General features: G+C 37.9%; 1 protein-coding gene across 1 annotated transcript in view; it reads right to left on the bottom strand.

Annotated features, from left to right (window-relative positions):
- Nucleotides 1–17,516, bottom strand: part of LOC128697705 (uncharacterized) — a gene marked incomplete in the record, with an annotated part of 237,631 nt that overhangs the window by 92,245 nt on the left and 127,870 nt on the right. The window contains 1 exon segment of the mRNA XM_070099757.1: nucleotides 5,889–6,065. Within this exon segment, the coding sequence (XP_069955858.1) occupies nucleotides 5,889–6,065 (177 nt within the window).

The raw sequence follows: 17,516 nt of genomic DNA, 5'->3' as shown, positions 1-17,516 counted from the left end.
TACAGGAGGGCCCCACTTATACGGCAGGTTAGGTTCCAGGCTACCGCCGTAAAGCGGAAATCGCCGTAAAGTGGAACACCCTTTTTTTCCACTTATAAATGCATACAAACACTAGATAACAAGTTTACACTAACATATATTAAGTTAGCAATAGAACCAGGCATCAAAAAACAATAAAAAGGTACAATACACACATAGTGCACTCATTACTTACCTTAAAATATTTATAGTCTTAATCTAGGGTGAGACAAGTAGTATTTATTGTAAGAAATCAAGTGTGGTATGTATTGTAATAGCCAGGCTACCTCACCAGGCCACCCCACCCACACATACTATTCTATGATATTTAAGCATCCCAGAGTGATAAAATGTATACACAGTTCACTCATTACTTACCTTAAAATATTTGTAGTCTTAATGTAGGGTCAGGAGTAAGTAAATGAGATAAAACGAATAAATGAGAGAGAGAAAGAATGAGTACATGAGAGGTAACAGGCGCAGAGTAAACAAACCAGGCTCCCACATCTTATATTTATGTTTATTTATTCTATTGTGGGGTGTATTTATCATCTTTTTATGTTATGTATCGTGTTTATAATTTTTAAAAAAATATCATGGATGGATTAATGAAAATGTGTATATTACCGTAATATACGACATTTAATGAGACTCGGTGAGTATTGTTATTATGGCATCACTTGTGCAAGTCGTCTGCTACCACATCTCACATTTATGTTTATTTATTCTACTGTGGGGAGTATTTATCTTATTTATATGTTATGCATCGTGTTTATTATATAATTTTGAAAAAAATATCATGGATGGATTAATGAAAATGTGTATATTACCGTAATATACGACATTTAATGAGACTCGGCGAGTATTGTTATTATCACCACTTGTGCAAGTCGTCTGCTACCACATCTCACATTTATGTTTATTTATTCTACTGTGGGGTGTATTTATCTTATTTATATGTTATGCATCGTGTTTATTATATAATTTTGAAAAAAATATCATGGATGTATTAATGAAAATGTGTATATTACCGTAATATACGACATTTAATGAGACTCGGTGAGTATTGTTATTATGGCGTCACTTGTGCAAGTCGTCTGCTACCACATCTCACATTTATGTTTATTTATTCTACTGTGGGGTGTATTTATCTTATTTATATGTTATGCATCGTGTTTATTATATAATTTTGAAAAAAATATCATGGATGGATTAATGAAAATGTGTATATTACCGTAATATACGACATTTAATGAGACTCGGCGAGTATTGTTATTATCACCACTTGTGCAAGTCGTCTGCTACCACATCTCACATTTATGTTTATTTATTCTACTGTGGGGTGTATTTATCTTATTTATATGTTATGCATCGTGTTTATTATATAATTTTGAAAAAAATATCAAGCCCATGATGACACTCTTCAGGTCACTTGTTCTATCTAGGCTGGAATATTGCTGCACTCTAACAGCACCTTTCAAGGCAGGTGAAATTGCCGACCTAGAAAATGTACAGAGAACTTTCACGGCGCGCATAACGGAGATAAAACACCTCAATTACTGGGAGCGCTTGAGGTTTCTAAACCTGTATTCCCTGGAACGCAGGAGGGAGAGATACATGATTATATACACCTGGAAAATCCTAGAGGGACTAGTACCGAACTTGCACACGAAAATCACTCACTACGAAAGCAAAAGACTTGGCAGACGATGCACCATCCCCCCAATGAAAAGCAGGGGTGTCACTAGCACGTTAAGAGACCATACAATAAGTGTCAGGGGACCGAGACTGTTCAACTGCCTCCCAGCACACATAAGGGGGATTACCAACAGACCCCTGGCAGTCTTCAAGCTGGCACTGGACAAGCACCTAAAGGCAGTTCCTGATCAGCCGGGCTGTGGCTCGTACGTTGGTTTGCGTGCAGCCAGCAGCAACAGCCTGGTTGATCAGGCGCTGATCCACCAGGAGGCCTGGTCACAGACCGGGCCGCGGGGGCGTTGACCCCCGAAACTCTCTCCAGGTAAACTCCAGATGGATTAATGAAAATGTGTATATTACCGTAATATACGACATTTAATGAGACTCGGTGAGTATTGTTATTATTATCATTTCTAATATGGCGTCACTTGTGCAAGTCGTCTGCTACCACATCTCACATTTATGTTTATTTATTCTACTGTGGGGTGTATTTATCTTATTTATATGTTATGCATCGTGTTTATTATATAATTTTGAAAAAAATATCATGGATGGATTAATGAAAATGTGTATATTAACGTAATATACGACATTTAAATGACTCGATGTATGTAAGTTTATTTAGGTACAGGTATACATAAGTATAATTATCAGAGTATATATAAAATATGAAATAACTTTTAAAAACATTTGAAATTTTGGAGTTTCCAGACAAAATGGAGAGACTTAGTGCTTACTGAGCTCATGGAGAATGTAAACAAACAGGGTGGGGCACGGTGACCGTATTAGAAAGTCAGGTGGGGGGAGCCGTATAGCGAGTTTTGGTCATAATTTGAAATGTCCGTATTAGCGGAACGCCGTAAAGTGAAACGCCGTAAAGCGGGGCCTTCCTGTACTTAAAACATATGCAACATTGTTACTCTTCTTAAATAATTCTGTTTCTATGCAATTCTACTTTGTCTTACCCCCTTAATTCTTTTGATAATTCTGCCATACACATTACCCAGAATACTCAACAGGCTTATTTCCCTCTAATTTTCCCATTCTTTCATCTCTTTTTTTTTTCCTCCCAATATACAAAAGGAACTATGCATGTTCTCTTCCAATCCTTTGGAACATAATTCATATACAGTATTAAAATGTCTTACAGCTTCGTCCAAAAATTTTTGCAAAATAAAAGTACCTGAAGAGTATAGTCTATTTTGACATCACTGTCCAAGGAAGCCTTGCCTTCAGTACTGTCTTTTTTTTTTTACTTCAGTTGTAAACAGTTTGTTTGTAATTACAGCTAAAAACTAATCCTTAAAAAAAAAAATAATAAATAAAAAAAAAAAAAAAAAAAAAAAAAAAAAAAAAAAAAAACTCTTCTCTCAATCACAAAAATATCAATGTTGCAAAACTTCATCTCTAATAATTTTCATACTTTCATAATGGTCCAGGATGGAAAACACGTCTTTCAGTTTTCCTTTCTACGGTGTGGGCTTGAAAAATAAAGTGTGGGCTTGTGGGTTTGTTCCAACCAATACTATAGGTGGAGCAAACCCACAAACCCACACTTTATTTTTCAATGATATTGTTTTATTTTATGATTTAACCCCTTGACTGTCGCAACCCCAAATCCTGAGGTGTCTCCTGGTGTCACCAAAATTTAAAAAAAAAAAAAAAAAAATTATTTTTCTTATGAAATGACAAGCTTTTCCCAATGGTAATGACACCAAAGGAACAAAATTTGATGGAAAACTGACAGAATTACGCTCTCGCAAAGTTAGCAACCTCAGCGATATTTGCAAATCGGTGATTTCGCCCACTTTGAGCCCAATTTTTGGCTAACTCCATTGTTCTAGTCGACCAAACTCATAGCTATTTCTCTAGAACTCCATTTTTTTCTATCGACTGAGTACAAGAAACTGCCCATTTACTGATTTCAACTACCCAATAACATGGTCAGAAATTTGCAATTTGGCCAATTTCATGAAAATTAAAAAATATGACAATTTCAAAACAGGGTCCAGAATGAACAATGCAGACATTCATGGCTCTAAAATAACATTTTCTTTGTTCATCAGTCATGTCTCCAGTCCCCTCTTGTTATTACTCTTGCTTTCTATTTTGAATTTTATTCAAACAAAAAATAGAAGATTTACTATTATGCAGACTACTGCAATATTGAAATAATTGTACAAATAATGTCAACCCATTCATGACTGCATATCAGAATGGCTAGTTGGACATTTATTGGAAAATGACATCATTTTCCAATAAATCATTTGAACATCGGCAAAAATCAAACATTTTCCCTACTTTGAGCTCCACTGTCAGGTTCTTTATATAGTAAAGCCAATCAAAATCACCTCTATTTCTATATGTTTTCCAATCTATCAAATGAGACCAAGAAAACGAGAACACAACCATAAATACTATACGAAAATAGACCACAAAGTCGGCATTTTAATTAAAAAAAAAAAAAGGTCAGAGTTTTTTTTCTCATTATGCACTGCGTGCTCCAGGATTTTTTTTATACAGTGCACACTGACCACACACACCCATTCTCTCACATGTGGGCCTACCAGCTTTCTCCTGCTTGATTTGAAGCCGCTAGAATTTATGAGTATATATGTATGTCAAAAACGGTGGCTCGTAAAACGTATATATACGACCAAAACAGTCAGAGGATTAAAATAATTAAAAAAATTTTATATATTACAGTGGACCCCCGCATAGCGACTTTAATCCGTGCAAGAGGGCTGATTGTTATGCGAAATGTTCGGTATGCGAATGAATTTTCCCCATAAGAAATAATGGAAATCAAATTAATCCGTGCAAGACACCCAAAAGTATGAAAAAAAATTTTTTACCACATGAAATATACATTTTCCTACACACAAAGAGAAGGATACATGCACAATAGTAGAGTAGTACATGCACAATATATATTGTGCATGTACTACTCTACTAAATGAAGAATAAATGACACTTACCTTTATTGAAGATGCAGCAATGACTGATGAGACACTGTGTCCTGGGAGTGCCTTTTCCTCCTGAGTACTGTAGGTCCTGTTTGGCATTTTCTTCCAGAACAGGCCTTATCACACTGTGTGTGCCACTACGATTCTTAAATCTCTCAAACCAACCTTTGCTGGCTTTAAATTCACCAATATGAGCACTAGTTCCAGGCATTTTTCCCTGTTCACCTGGGTGTTAGTCGACTGGGGTGGGTTGCATCCTGGGAGACAAGATTAAGGACCCCAATGGAAATAAGTTAGACAGTCTTCGATGACACTGACTTTTTTGGGTTATCCTGGGTGGCAAATCCTCTGGGGTTAATTGTTTCTTGGTATTCTCAATAAGCCACACCAACAACGGTGGTACAGCAGCAGCAGCAGCTGACGGTGGTACAGCAGCAACAGACGATGCTACAGCAGCAACAGACGATGCTACAGCAGCAGCAGACGATGCTACAGCAGCAGCAGACGATGCTACAGCAGCAGCAGCAGCTGACGGTGGTACAACAGCAGCAGCAGCTGACAGTGCAGCAGCAGCTGACGGTGGTACAGCAGCAGCTGATGGTGGTACAGCAGCAGCTGTACCACCAATAGTAGCGATGGTTGATTGGGGTTTATTATACAACTTGGCCAGCTCGGAGACACGCACTCCACTTTCATACTTATCAATGATCTTTTTCTTCATCTCTATAGTAATTCTCACCCTTATTGCTGTAGGGTTGGCACTAGAAGCTTTCTTGGGGCCCATGGTCACTTATTTTCCAGAAAAAATCACCAAAAACACTGTAATAATACGAAATGTTCCGACTGTATGCTTGGATGTTACCGCGGAGGCTGGCTGGTAAACAATGCCACCAGCGGAACATGTGAGCGTGGCTCAGGCCGCACATTGGACACGTCTCGGACGAAGGGCGGTGAGCGGGTTTTTGGGCGGTATGCGAGGCAAAATTTTTGCGAAAAAAAGTGAGCGGTATGCGGATTGTACGGTATGCGATGCATGCGGTATGCGGGGTCCACTGTATATACATAAAAATAACCCCTTCTCCTATATAAATTACTAAATTTAAAAAGAAAAACTTCCATTTTTTTTTTTTGAGTCACCCTGCCTCGGTGAGATATGGCCGGTTTGTTGGAAGAAAAAAAATTACATAAAATTACCAAAATATTTACCTGCCAATCTTCCTGCTTTTCCAACTTGTCAAGAGTAGCATTAAAACGTTTCAGAATTTCTGGGCAATTCAATTCATCTTCTGCAAGCCATGAGTCATATTTAGAATTCCACCCTTTCCAGCGTACTTTATATTCTGTACGACCTTTCACCTCTCTCAGTCCCATAATGGCCTCCACCTGTTGGAAGAGTGAGTTGGGCACTGATATACTGCACAGCATTGTAAAACACACATATATCTTGCACATATGGAGATCAAGTCCAATGTGAACTGTAACTGCTTAAATATATTTATATGAACACTACATACTCAACTAAGTACAGAGCTACAGTGTACACAAAACGAAGAAGCTTTCACATTTCTATGCACATTAATGCAAATGATAAATTAGTTTAAGCTGAAATGTAGAAAGATTTGGTTTCAAATACAGTATTGTACTGTATCTTGTTTTACTTACCAACAACAATGCAATGTGTTTGATTTCAAAATACAGCTAACCCTCGACTTAACAGACTAACAGAGGAAAGTGGGTTACCGGTAATGGTAACTGTGTTTAATAAAGATGAGACTGTTTTGATGTGATCATAACAATAATGAAAAATTCTGTAAAGAACGAACTTTGTCCACTCCTACATTTCTTTCTAAGTCCATTAAGCTGAGGGCTTACTGTAGTCTTAAAATATGCATGTACTTATTACACAAGCACAAAATTAATGTAAATAAAAGCAATAACCTGCATACTGTCTCTTCTTTACATATTACAGGGCATATGTGAATACATTTTGTTTTGCATATTAAACAGGTTGGCTGACAATGAGGATTGTACTGTACTAGTTATGAGTATTTTTTGTGAGTTTTATGAGAGAAGTGCTGCACAATTATCTTTAATCAGTACTCATGAGTGCTCACAATTAAACCATACCACTGGCAGGGATAGAAGCCGCCCGTGGTATGGTTAGTTTGCAATCATGTCATTACGATTTCGTGAGTCATGCTCACAATTGTGTGGAAACCTGATATTTGGCTACTCAGTTTTGTCCATTATTGAGATTAACAAGTTTTTATAATCATTTGAACTAGAGAAATCCTAGAAATTAAGCTGAATGTTTGAAAAAGTTTTAAAACATGGGATACCAGTGAACTTTAGAGAGAACAAGCAAGTAATTTTCTCTTTTGCAGTCAGCAAACCATGAGGGATCTCCATAGCAGACAATGTGCTGAGAGAACCTCATTTGGAGATGTGAAAAAATTGAATGCTTTCATTCAAAACTGAGCTGCACTGCAAGGTACAATGAACTGGGGGTCAGTAAAACTGGGAATTTGATTTGGGGAGCCTATTCCAAATAGGATCAGAATGGGATACCAAGTGTGGAAAGCCCCCAGCCTGGATGTCTTATACATATATTGTCATATTGTGTAGGCTTGTGAACACTGTTATAATTGTTTAGTAATGTGTGGCCACTAAGAAGAGAGAAGAACGCAACTGAAAATGGGAGGATTAATAACTTAATCACTGAAATAATCTTTACAATTAACTGGTTACACCACACATTGGTGTAAATATCATGCAGAAAGGTGAGGTAGGGGTTGGCCCCGAAAAGGTTAGAGGGAGGGAGTAAAGGAGGTTTTGTGGGTGAGGGGATTGGACTTCCAGCAAGCCTGCAGGAGTGTGTTAGATAGGAGTGAATGGAGATGAATGGTTTTTGGGACCTGACAAGCTGTTGGAGCGTGAGCAGGGTAATATTTTGTAATTCAGGGAAACCAGTTAGCCAGACTTGAGTCCTGGAAATGGGAAGTACAATGCCTGCACTTTAAAGGAGGAGTTTGGGATACTGGCAATTTGGAGGGACGTCTAAACTGTCATATCTGAGTGCCGCTGCAAATACAGTGATTATGTATGAGTGATGGTGAAAGTGTTGAATGATGAAAGTTTTTTTTCTTTCTTTTTGGGTCACCCTGCCTTGGTGGGAAATGGCCGCGTTAAAAAAAAAATTAACTGGTTATCATAATTATATTTGACACCACAATAACCGATCTAATTTACTTTTAGGTTTTACTGGTATTCCAGGCACAGATACCTCTCATAGCAACCTCTCCTTACCTTGACTATTCTCTCACTTGATCATTAACATAATTACAGTTATAAACTGTCTCACAAAGAAGTCATTAATGAGGGGGAGGCTTGCAGCAGAGGCATGTGGAATATCAGCATAAATAACCATAATGGTAAAAGGTGGATTATTTGAATACAAATTGTGAGAATTATACAATTTATTTAACATATTTAAAATGGGAAACAAATTGAGTATGCATAATAAAAATGCCACAATGCTCACAGAGAAAGAGACTTACAATATCTAGATAGCAACAAGATTATTCAGTCATTAAAACTAGGGCTTTAGACCTCTACACTTGGAGCCCTACACTGATCTCATCAGATTAAGATCCCAAGTGATTTTCCAATTCAACTCAGTTTGAAATGAGATTTCATTCTGGCATATTTTCAATGAAGCTTTAACAATAAATTCTCAGTCATTATAATTATGGAAAACAGCTGCAGAGCTATAACAGAGTCCTAGGAGGAATCTGGACCTATGCTGAGAGTGCTTTCAATTTTCCCTGCAGCACATTTAAATCTACTTTAATATAAGAGACATTGGGGCTTATATTTTCTTGAAGTGGAAGCTGAATTAGAATCTAATACAGGACTGTATCTTGGCCATAATGTGTTTCATACAATGTTTGAGTGATTAGCCTCTCCTTAAAAAAAAAAAATATGGGTGTGGAATGATTTTTTTTTTTTAGTGTAACATAACAACGGGGGTGAGACAAAAAAAAAAAAAAATCAAATTTCATTTCTGTGGACCATTATATTAAATACTATATGCGCATTTTTTTTAACACATCGGCCATCACCAACCAAGAGGCCTGGTCTGGGACCAGGTTGTGGTGTCAATGACCCTACAATTGACTACAGTGCAGGTAAACATGTTGAAAACAATCTTTTCTATGATTGTCCCTGAAGTGCTTTGTAAATCATTGTACAGTATATATACAAATTTGCCAGCTATATTTAACTGTTTAACAAACTGTCACTTATTCTGTGATATAAACTTCAGAATGGTTTTTGGGATCTGACTAGCTATTGGAGTGTGAACATGATAATATTCTGTGAAGAATTCAGGGTAACTTGTACGCTGAAGGTGAGGCGTAGAATGCCTGCACTCTAGAGGAGGGGTGGGGACGTTTGCAGTCTGAAGGAGCACCTCTTGACAAGAGAATGATAAGAGTGAATGATAGTGAAAGTGTTTCATCTTTTTTTTTGTGTGTGTCACCCTGCCTTGGTGAGAGACGGTTGGAGTGTTAAAAAAAAAAAAATATTTAGCTACTGTACAAGACTGTGCATTAACTAAAGCTAAACACTGATAGAAATAACTAAGATTAATACAATTATTTCTACACATTTATTTTTACAACAGGCAATTATTCAAGCTTATATATTATGTGAAGCAGTCTTAATTAGCTGAAGCAATTAGTTCCAGGTGTGTCTCAATTGTTTAAATGGAGCATATACATTGTAAAAAGACAGTACATACACATTTTATGTACAATATATTAATAGACATCCTACCTTGGTGGGAGATAGCCAAGTAAAATAATATAAAATAATAAATAGAAATAAATAAATATAAATATATATATATAGTAGTAGATTGGTAGACAGCAACCACCTAGGAAGGTACTACCATCCTGCCAAGTGAGTGTGAAATGAAAGCCTGTAATTGTTTTAAATGATGGTAGAACTGCCGGTCGGGAGCAAGGGGCTAGTAACCTCTTCTCCTGTATATATTACTAAATGTAAAAGGAGAAACTTTCGTTTTTCCTTTTGGGCCACCCCGCCTCGGTGGGATACGGCCGGTGTGTTGAAAGAAAGAAAGAAAGAATTGCCGGTATCTTTTTTCTGTCTCATAAACATGCAAGATATCAGGTATGTTGCTACTTCTACTTACACTTAGATCACACTACACATTCAAGTACAGTAGGGCCCCACTTATACGGCGGGTTAGGTTCCAGGCTGCCGCCGGAAAGCAGACATCGCCGGAAGGCAGAACGCCATTTTTTTCCATTTATAAATGCATATAAATGCCAGACAACAAGTTTACACTAAATTATATTAAGTTAGTAATAGAACTAGGCATTAAAAACACACAAAGTAAAATACATTCACAGTAAATTCATTACTTATCTTAAAGTATTTGTAATCTTAATGTAGGGAGAAAGGTGAGTAGTACTTATATGTAGGAAGTCAGGTGCAGGTAGCCCAGGTGTAGGTAGCCCTGGCTCCCCGTCTCATACTTAATATACGATATTTAAAACATCCCAGAGAGGTAAAATACACATACAGTACACTCATTATTTACCTAAAAATATGTGTAGTCTTAATATAGGAAGAGAGGTGAGTAGTACTTATTTGTAGAAAGCCAGTGTAGGTAGCCGGTAGGTGTAGCCCGCCTGGGCTACACCTACCGGCTACCTACACTGTGGCCCAGAGCCATATTAACATCGACATGCATTGTTCACTGAATTTAATCATTTCTAACAACTACCTTTAGATGCCATCATAAACGAAGGTAGAAGTAATGAATAATTCATGCCGAAAATTGTAAACAAAAGCGGAGTGAGGGAGTGGCTTGGCCAAACGCAGATTCATACACGTTTTCTCTGATGGCTGAACAGAGAAAACGTAATGTTGTCCCTCCACCCGGCTACCACACAGCTCCACAAGTATTATCAGAGCACACATAAAATATGCAATAAATGCCAGACAACAAGTTTACACTAACTTATATTAAGTTAGCAATAGAAATAGGCATTAAAAACACAATAAAAGGTAAGATACACACAGAGTACACTTATTACTTAACTTAAAATATTAATATTAAAGTGTGAGAGGTGAGTGGCAGGGTGTTTATTGAATAAAATCAGAATGGAACACCATCATCCTCTAACTTGGCACTTAAATCGAGAGACTTACGACTTCTCTTTTTATTACAGCTAACCTTACACGCCATCGTCAATAAGAGCCAACTAGTTAACGAAAGAGTAAACGAGAGAGAGAACGAGATACAGAGTTGGCACAATGTAAGAACACAAACTGAACAGGTAGTGGACGATCACTTGGCCAGGCAAAATAAATGCGTATTAATATGTGTCTACTTTTAGTTCATTCACGTCCATTTGTAAGAGTTTGTAAAACATTTACCTCAATATTTGTTTTATTTTAATAATAATTACCTCACAATACAAATACTCTTACATTGTGTACAAGTTGTACAAGTTAGTTCAGAATAAACAAACAGCAACACACCATTTTCAGAGTGAATGAAGATAATAATAATAATAATAATAATAATAATAATAATAATAATAATATTATTATTATTATTAATAATATTATTATTATTATTTATTATAAAAAGCACTAAACCCACAAGGGTTGTGAAGGGTTGTTGCTATATATAGAGTAAAGGCATATGAAAAGAATATTTTTCTACAGTTATCCCTCGGTTTGACAAGAGAAAACGTAATTCTTCCGACACTACCTACACAGCTGCTTTGTACACAACTCTCATATTTACATAAATTTTTATTCTGTGAGTGTATGTATCATGTTTATATGCTATGTAATGGGTTTCATATATAATTTTGAGGAAAATATCATAGATGGATTAACCCTTCCAGGGTCCAAGGCCAAAATCTGAAGTCACGCACCAGTGTCCAAGAAATTTTGGAAAAAAAAAAAAAAAAAAAAAAAATTCTTACAGAATTAAAGAGCATATTTTTGTGAAGGTAATAAAACAAAAAAAAATTAGAATCTGATCAGTACTTACCGAGATACAGTGCCAAGAAGTTTATAGAAAATGATGTGGTGGTGGCAACATCGATGAATTCCACATACGCGTATTATATTATTTTGTTGTTTTGGTCGTTTTTTCTTTTCTTTTCCAATTTTTTTCTATTCCTACTAACATTTGGGGCCTGAGAGACCAATAATGTATATAATTGATATATATAAACTCACTGTATTGAACACAATAACCGCACTAAAGTTATTATCATATTATTGTTTACCACTGTTGTTTATTACAATAAACATGCACAAATCTTGTATAATACTAAAGTTCTATCATATATTTACATATTTACAATCACTGGACATGGTTTTAGAACTGCTGGAGCTTGTGGAACTCCTTGAAACAAGGCACCATGCACAGAGGCACCTTACATTCCTCACACATAAACCGAGTGTATTTGCGTCTTTGTTGCCGTCGTTTTGTTTGTGCACAGACAATGCATCTCTTCTGAGCAAATTTCTTTTGAGTTGAAGGGAGCTGTATTATGAAATGATCACCTTCTCTCCTCAAACGCTTGGGTATATCGTGATGAATTCGAGGACCATGTTGTATTGCAGGTGTTGTTACCTGGTACTTCATTATGAGTTGTCTGACAACAGACAAACAAAATTCACCATACGGTGGTCTGTTACCAGTCTTTATTTGGTACATATTATATGCATTCGGCATTGAAATGTCCATGAGATGGAAGAAAAGTTTCATGTACCACTTGTAACTCTTACGAACACAGTCAACAAAACCAATCTGCATGTCACACTTGTCAACCAAGCGCATGTTTTGTGTATAATCAATCACTGACACTGGTTTTCGAATACGTTCATTAGTCACTCGATCAACTTTGCCACTGTCTTACATTTCATTACGGTGAATGGTGAATACGGTGAATGGGTGGCCCGGTGGCCTGGTGGCTAAAGCTCCCGCTTCACACACGGAGGGCCCGGGTTCGATTCCCGGCGGGTGGAAACATTCCAACACGTTTCCTTACACCTGTTGTCCTGTTCACCTAGCAGCAAATAGGTACCTGGGTGTTAGTCGACTGGTGTGGGTCGCATCCTGGGGGACAAGATTAAGGACCCCAATGGAAATAAGTTAGACAGTCCTCGATGACGCACTGACTTTCTTGGGTTATCCTGGGTGGCTAACCCTCCGGGGTTAAAAATCCGAACGAAATCTTAACAATGTGACATCTCGTTTGTCATGCCACCGTAATGCCATGATGTCATTGGCAGTAAACACCTGCACGTCATCACCACGAACACCTGCGTTGAGCCTGGGCATATGTTTACGATTAGAACGCACTGTGCCACATACATCTGTCTTGTTCACTCGCATGAAATCACTGAGTAGTGGGCTTGTGTACCAGTTACCGGTATATAATGTATGGCCCTTACCAAGATAAGGTGCCATCATGTTTCTCACTACGTCACCTGAGACACCCAATAACATCTTGGTATCTTTCAATGTTTTACTACCCGTGTATACAACAATATCCAACACCAGGCCACTGTCACAATCACAGAGTACAAACAATTTTATACCAAAGCGGTTCCTCTTGCTCGGTATATACTGCTTGAATGACAGTCTACCTTTGAACAAAATCAAAGACTCGTCAATTACAAGATTCTTGAATGGATAAAAGTATATCCTGAACTTTTGTTTGAGATACATGAAAACATTTCTAATCTTGTATAACCTGTCACTTCTGTCAGGCCTGGTTTTGTCAGAGAAGTGCAACATACGTAACAGTAAGATAAACCTGTTCACTGGTATTATTTCACTGAAGGATGGGGTACAAATTAGCCGATCTGTGGACCAGTATGCTTTTATATTATGCCTATAGACGTGAGGCATAAGCATTATTGTTGCAAAAAGCAAATACATTTCTGCAACAGTTGTCTCTTTCCACCTGTGTAGTCTTGACTGTGGTGATAAGATCGTATTTGCCATGGTGTACTGAAAATACTTATTATTTTCCCTGGCAATAATTTCCATCAATGGCTGGTCAAAGAATAATTCAAAGAATTCCAGTTCATTGGCCGTGGTTCCAAGGGGACAGGTAGGTAGAATTCCACTTTGAGAGTCATCAAAGTGGTGAGGCTTGGGAACAAAATTGGGATTTTGCTGCCAATCCCACATACAGTTTTGTGGTGGATACTGGACATCATAGGCTGGTTGTACGGGTGGTTGTGGTTGTGGCGGGCTGGTGGCTGACGCTCCGCTTTGTCCTTGAACTGACGAGTCAGCAGCGTGGGTCCCCGCGTGGCACGGTGAGTCACGCATGGCGGTGCCACTACCACCACCAGCACCACTAACACCATCCACTGATGCCTGTGGCCCATCCATGCCAAGTGTAGACACATCATCCTCACTATCACTACCTAAAATAGGTGTAGGGCCACGGGATGTACTCCATCCCTTGGGCACAGCATAGGGTACACTACCCGAGCGCATGCGGCGGCGAACATACCAACGCTTCACTGGTGAATATGATTCCTCACTATCACTACTCGAATGATCGTCGAGCGCAATAAAATCACAATCCACATCAAAATCATCGTCATTACTGAAGTCAGAGGCCCGGCCACGCGAAAATATTAGTTTTCTCTTACGTTTAGGAACACCCGACCGTGAGTCACGAGTGCCCACACCAGAGGTAGAAGGTCGAGGATCGTCGGGGTTTTCTGCACTATTATCGATATCCTGGTCATTATTTTCGGTCACTAACTTATCAAAGCCATAGAATTCGTCTTCATTTGCACTTCCATCAGTGTCAGAACTATCAGACAGGAAGAGGAGAGTCCCAATTTTCCGGGGAGTGAGAGCTGACTTGCGACGAGGCATGGTGAACAAGGGTGACTGAGCCGGCGTTCCCACAATGCTATGCAGGCGCCTAGATTTTTTGTTTACGGCGCACACCCATTCTCTCACATGTAGGCCTATGACCGCTTTCGCGCTAAATTTGACGGTGCTAGAATTTTGGCGTAGATCTACGGTTTGGACACTCGCCAAAAAGCCGTAGATCTACGGGACGGACCCTGAAAGGGTTAATGAAAATGCCTATATAGATGTAAAATAAGACATTTAGTGTGCCCAAGAGTGATTATTATTACGAAGTATTGGCATCATGAGTAGAAAGAGACTTAGCGATTTTAATGTGTACCTGCACACCAGCACAGTGTGTAAGTATATTTATGTACAGGTACACATAAGTATAATTATCAGAGTACATATAAAATATGCAATAACTTTAAAATACTTGAAATTTTGGAAAATTTCCTGACATAATAGATGTGGTCACGGAAAATGTAAACAAACCAGGTGGGGGGGGGGCGCCGTATTTGAAAGACCACTTGCCGTATAGCAAATTTTGGTCATAATTTGACATCGCCGTATTAGTGGAATGCTGTAAGGCAAAACGCCGTAAAGCGGGACCTTACTGTACACGTTTATGAATACAAAATCCGAGTTTTCTTTGATTTTATCTTAATAGTTCTTGTTCTTATTTTTTTCCTTTTACATCCATGGGGAAGTGGAATAAAAATCTTTCCTCAGTAAGCCATGTGTGTTGTAAAAGTGAACTAAAATGCTGGGAACAATGGATTAGTAACCCCTTGTCCCGTATAGCCTACTAAAAAGAAAAAGAAGAAAACTGTCAAAGTGGGATGTTTAAATGTGCGTGGATGTTGCGCAAATGATAAGAGATGATTGTGCATGTTATAAATGAGAAGAAGCTGGATGTACTTGCTTTAAGTGAAACAAAGCTGAAAGGGGTAGGAGAGTTTCAGTGGGGAGAAATAAATGGGATTAGGTCAGGGGTTTCAAATAGAGTTAGAGCTAAAGAAAGAGTAGCAATAATGTTGAAGGATAAGTTATGGCAGGAAAAGAGGGAATATAAATGTATTAATTCAAGGATTATGTGGAGTAAAATAAGTGTTGGATGTGAACAGTGGGCTATAGTAAGTGTTTATGCACCTGGAGAAGAGAAAAGTGTAGAGGAGAGAGAGAGATTTTGGGAAATGTTGAGTGCATGGGGAGTTTTGAACCAAGTGTGAGAGTAATGGTGGTTGGGAATTTCAAAGCTAAAGTGGGTACAAATGTTGTGGAGGGAGCAGCAGATAAATTTGAGGTGACAGGGGTAAATGAAAATGGGGACCCATTAATTGAGCTATGTGGAGAAAGAGGTTTGGCAATAAGTATATGATATTTTATGAAAAAGAGGATAAATACGTATACAAGGTATGATATAGCATGTAATGAAAGTAGTTTGTTAGATTATGTATTGGTGGATAAAACATTAATGGGTAGGCTTCAGTATGTACATGTTTACAGAGGGACAACTGATATATTTTATCATTATTTAGTTGTAGCTATAGTTAGAGTAAGAGTGATTGGTGGAATGATGAAGTAAAGGGTGTGATAAAAGAGAAAAAGGTAGCTTATGAGAGGCTTTTACAAAGAAGAAGTGTTATAAGAAGAGCAGCATATATGGAGAGTAAAAGAAAGGTGGAGAAAGTGGTGAGAGAGTGCAAAAGGAGAGCGGATGATAGAATGGGAGAGGTACTGTCAAAAAATTTTAATGAAAATAAGAAAAAAATTTTGGAGTGAGTTAAACAAATTAAGAAAGCCTAGGGAACAAATGGATTTGTCAGTTAAAACCAGAGTAGGGGAGTTAGTAGATGGGGAGATGGAGGTTTTGGGTAGATGGTGAGAATATTTTGAGGAACTTTTAAATGTCGATGAAGAAAGGGAGGTGGTAATTTCATGCACTGGCTAGGGAGGTATAACATCTTTTAGGAGTAAAGAAGAGCAAAATGTGAGCGTGGGGGAGGTGCATGAGGAACTACGTAGAATGAAAGGGAGGAAAAGCAGCAAGAACTGACAGGATCATGACAGGAATGCTAACAGCAGAGGGGGGATATAGCATTGCAGTGGTTGGAATTTTTGTTTAATAAATGTATGAAAGATGGGAAGGTACCTAGGGATTGGCAGAGAGCGTGTATAGTTCCTTTATACAAAGGAAAGGGGATAAAAGAGATTGTAAAAATTATAGGGGAATAAGTCCATTGAGTATACCAGGAAAAGTGTACGGTAGGGTTATTATTGAAAGAATTAGAAGTTAAGAGAGAGAGTAAGATTGCAGATAAGCAAGGAGGCTTTAGAGTGGATAGGGGATGTGTAAATCAAGTGTTTACATTGAAGCATGATAAAGGTAGGGAAGTTTTCATCGCATTTATGGATTTAGAAAAGGCATATGATAAAGTGGATAGGGGAGCAATGTGGCAGATGTTGCAAGTATATGGAATAGGTAGTAAGTTACTAAATGCTGTAAAGAGTTTTTATGAGGATAGTGAGGCTTAGGTTAGGGTGTGTAGGAGAGAGGTAGATTACTTCCAGTAAAAGTAGGTCTTAGACAGGGATGAGTAATGTCACCATGGTTGTTTAATATATTTACAGATGGGCTTGAAAAAGAAGTAAATGCTAGGGTGTTGGGAAGAGTGGTGGGATTAAATTATGGGGAATCAAATATAAAATGGGAGTTGACACTGTTACTTTTTGCTGATGATACTGTGCTTATGGGAGATTCTAAAGAAATGTTGCAAAGGTTAGTGGACGAGTTTGGGAGTGTGTAAAGGTAGAAAGTTGAAAGTGAACATAGATAAAAGTAAGGTGATGAGGGTATCAAATGATTTAGAAAAAGAAAAATTAGATATCAC

The sequence above is a fragment of the Cherax quadricarinatus genome, chromosome 68 (genome assembly GCF_038502225.1).
Source record: "Cherax quadricarinatus isolate ZL_2023a chromosome 68, ASM3850222v1, whole genome shotgun sequence".
NCBI classification, from domain to species: domain Eukaryota; kingdom Metazoa; phylum Arthropoda; class Malacostraca; order Decapoda; family Parastacidae; genus Cherax; species Cherax quadricarinatus.
The sequence above is the reverse complement of the archived record's forward strand: the minus strand, read 5'-3'. Positions and strand labels throughout refer to the sequence as shown.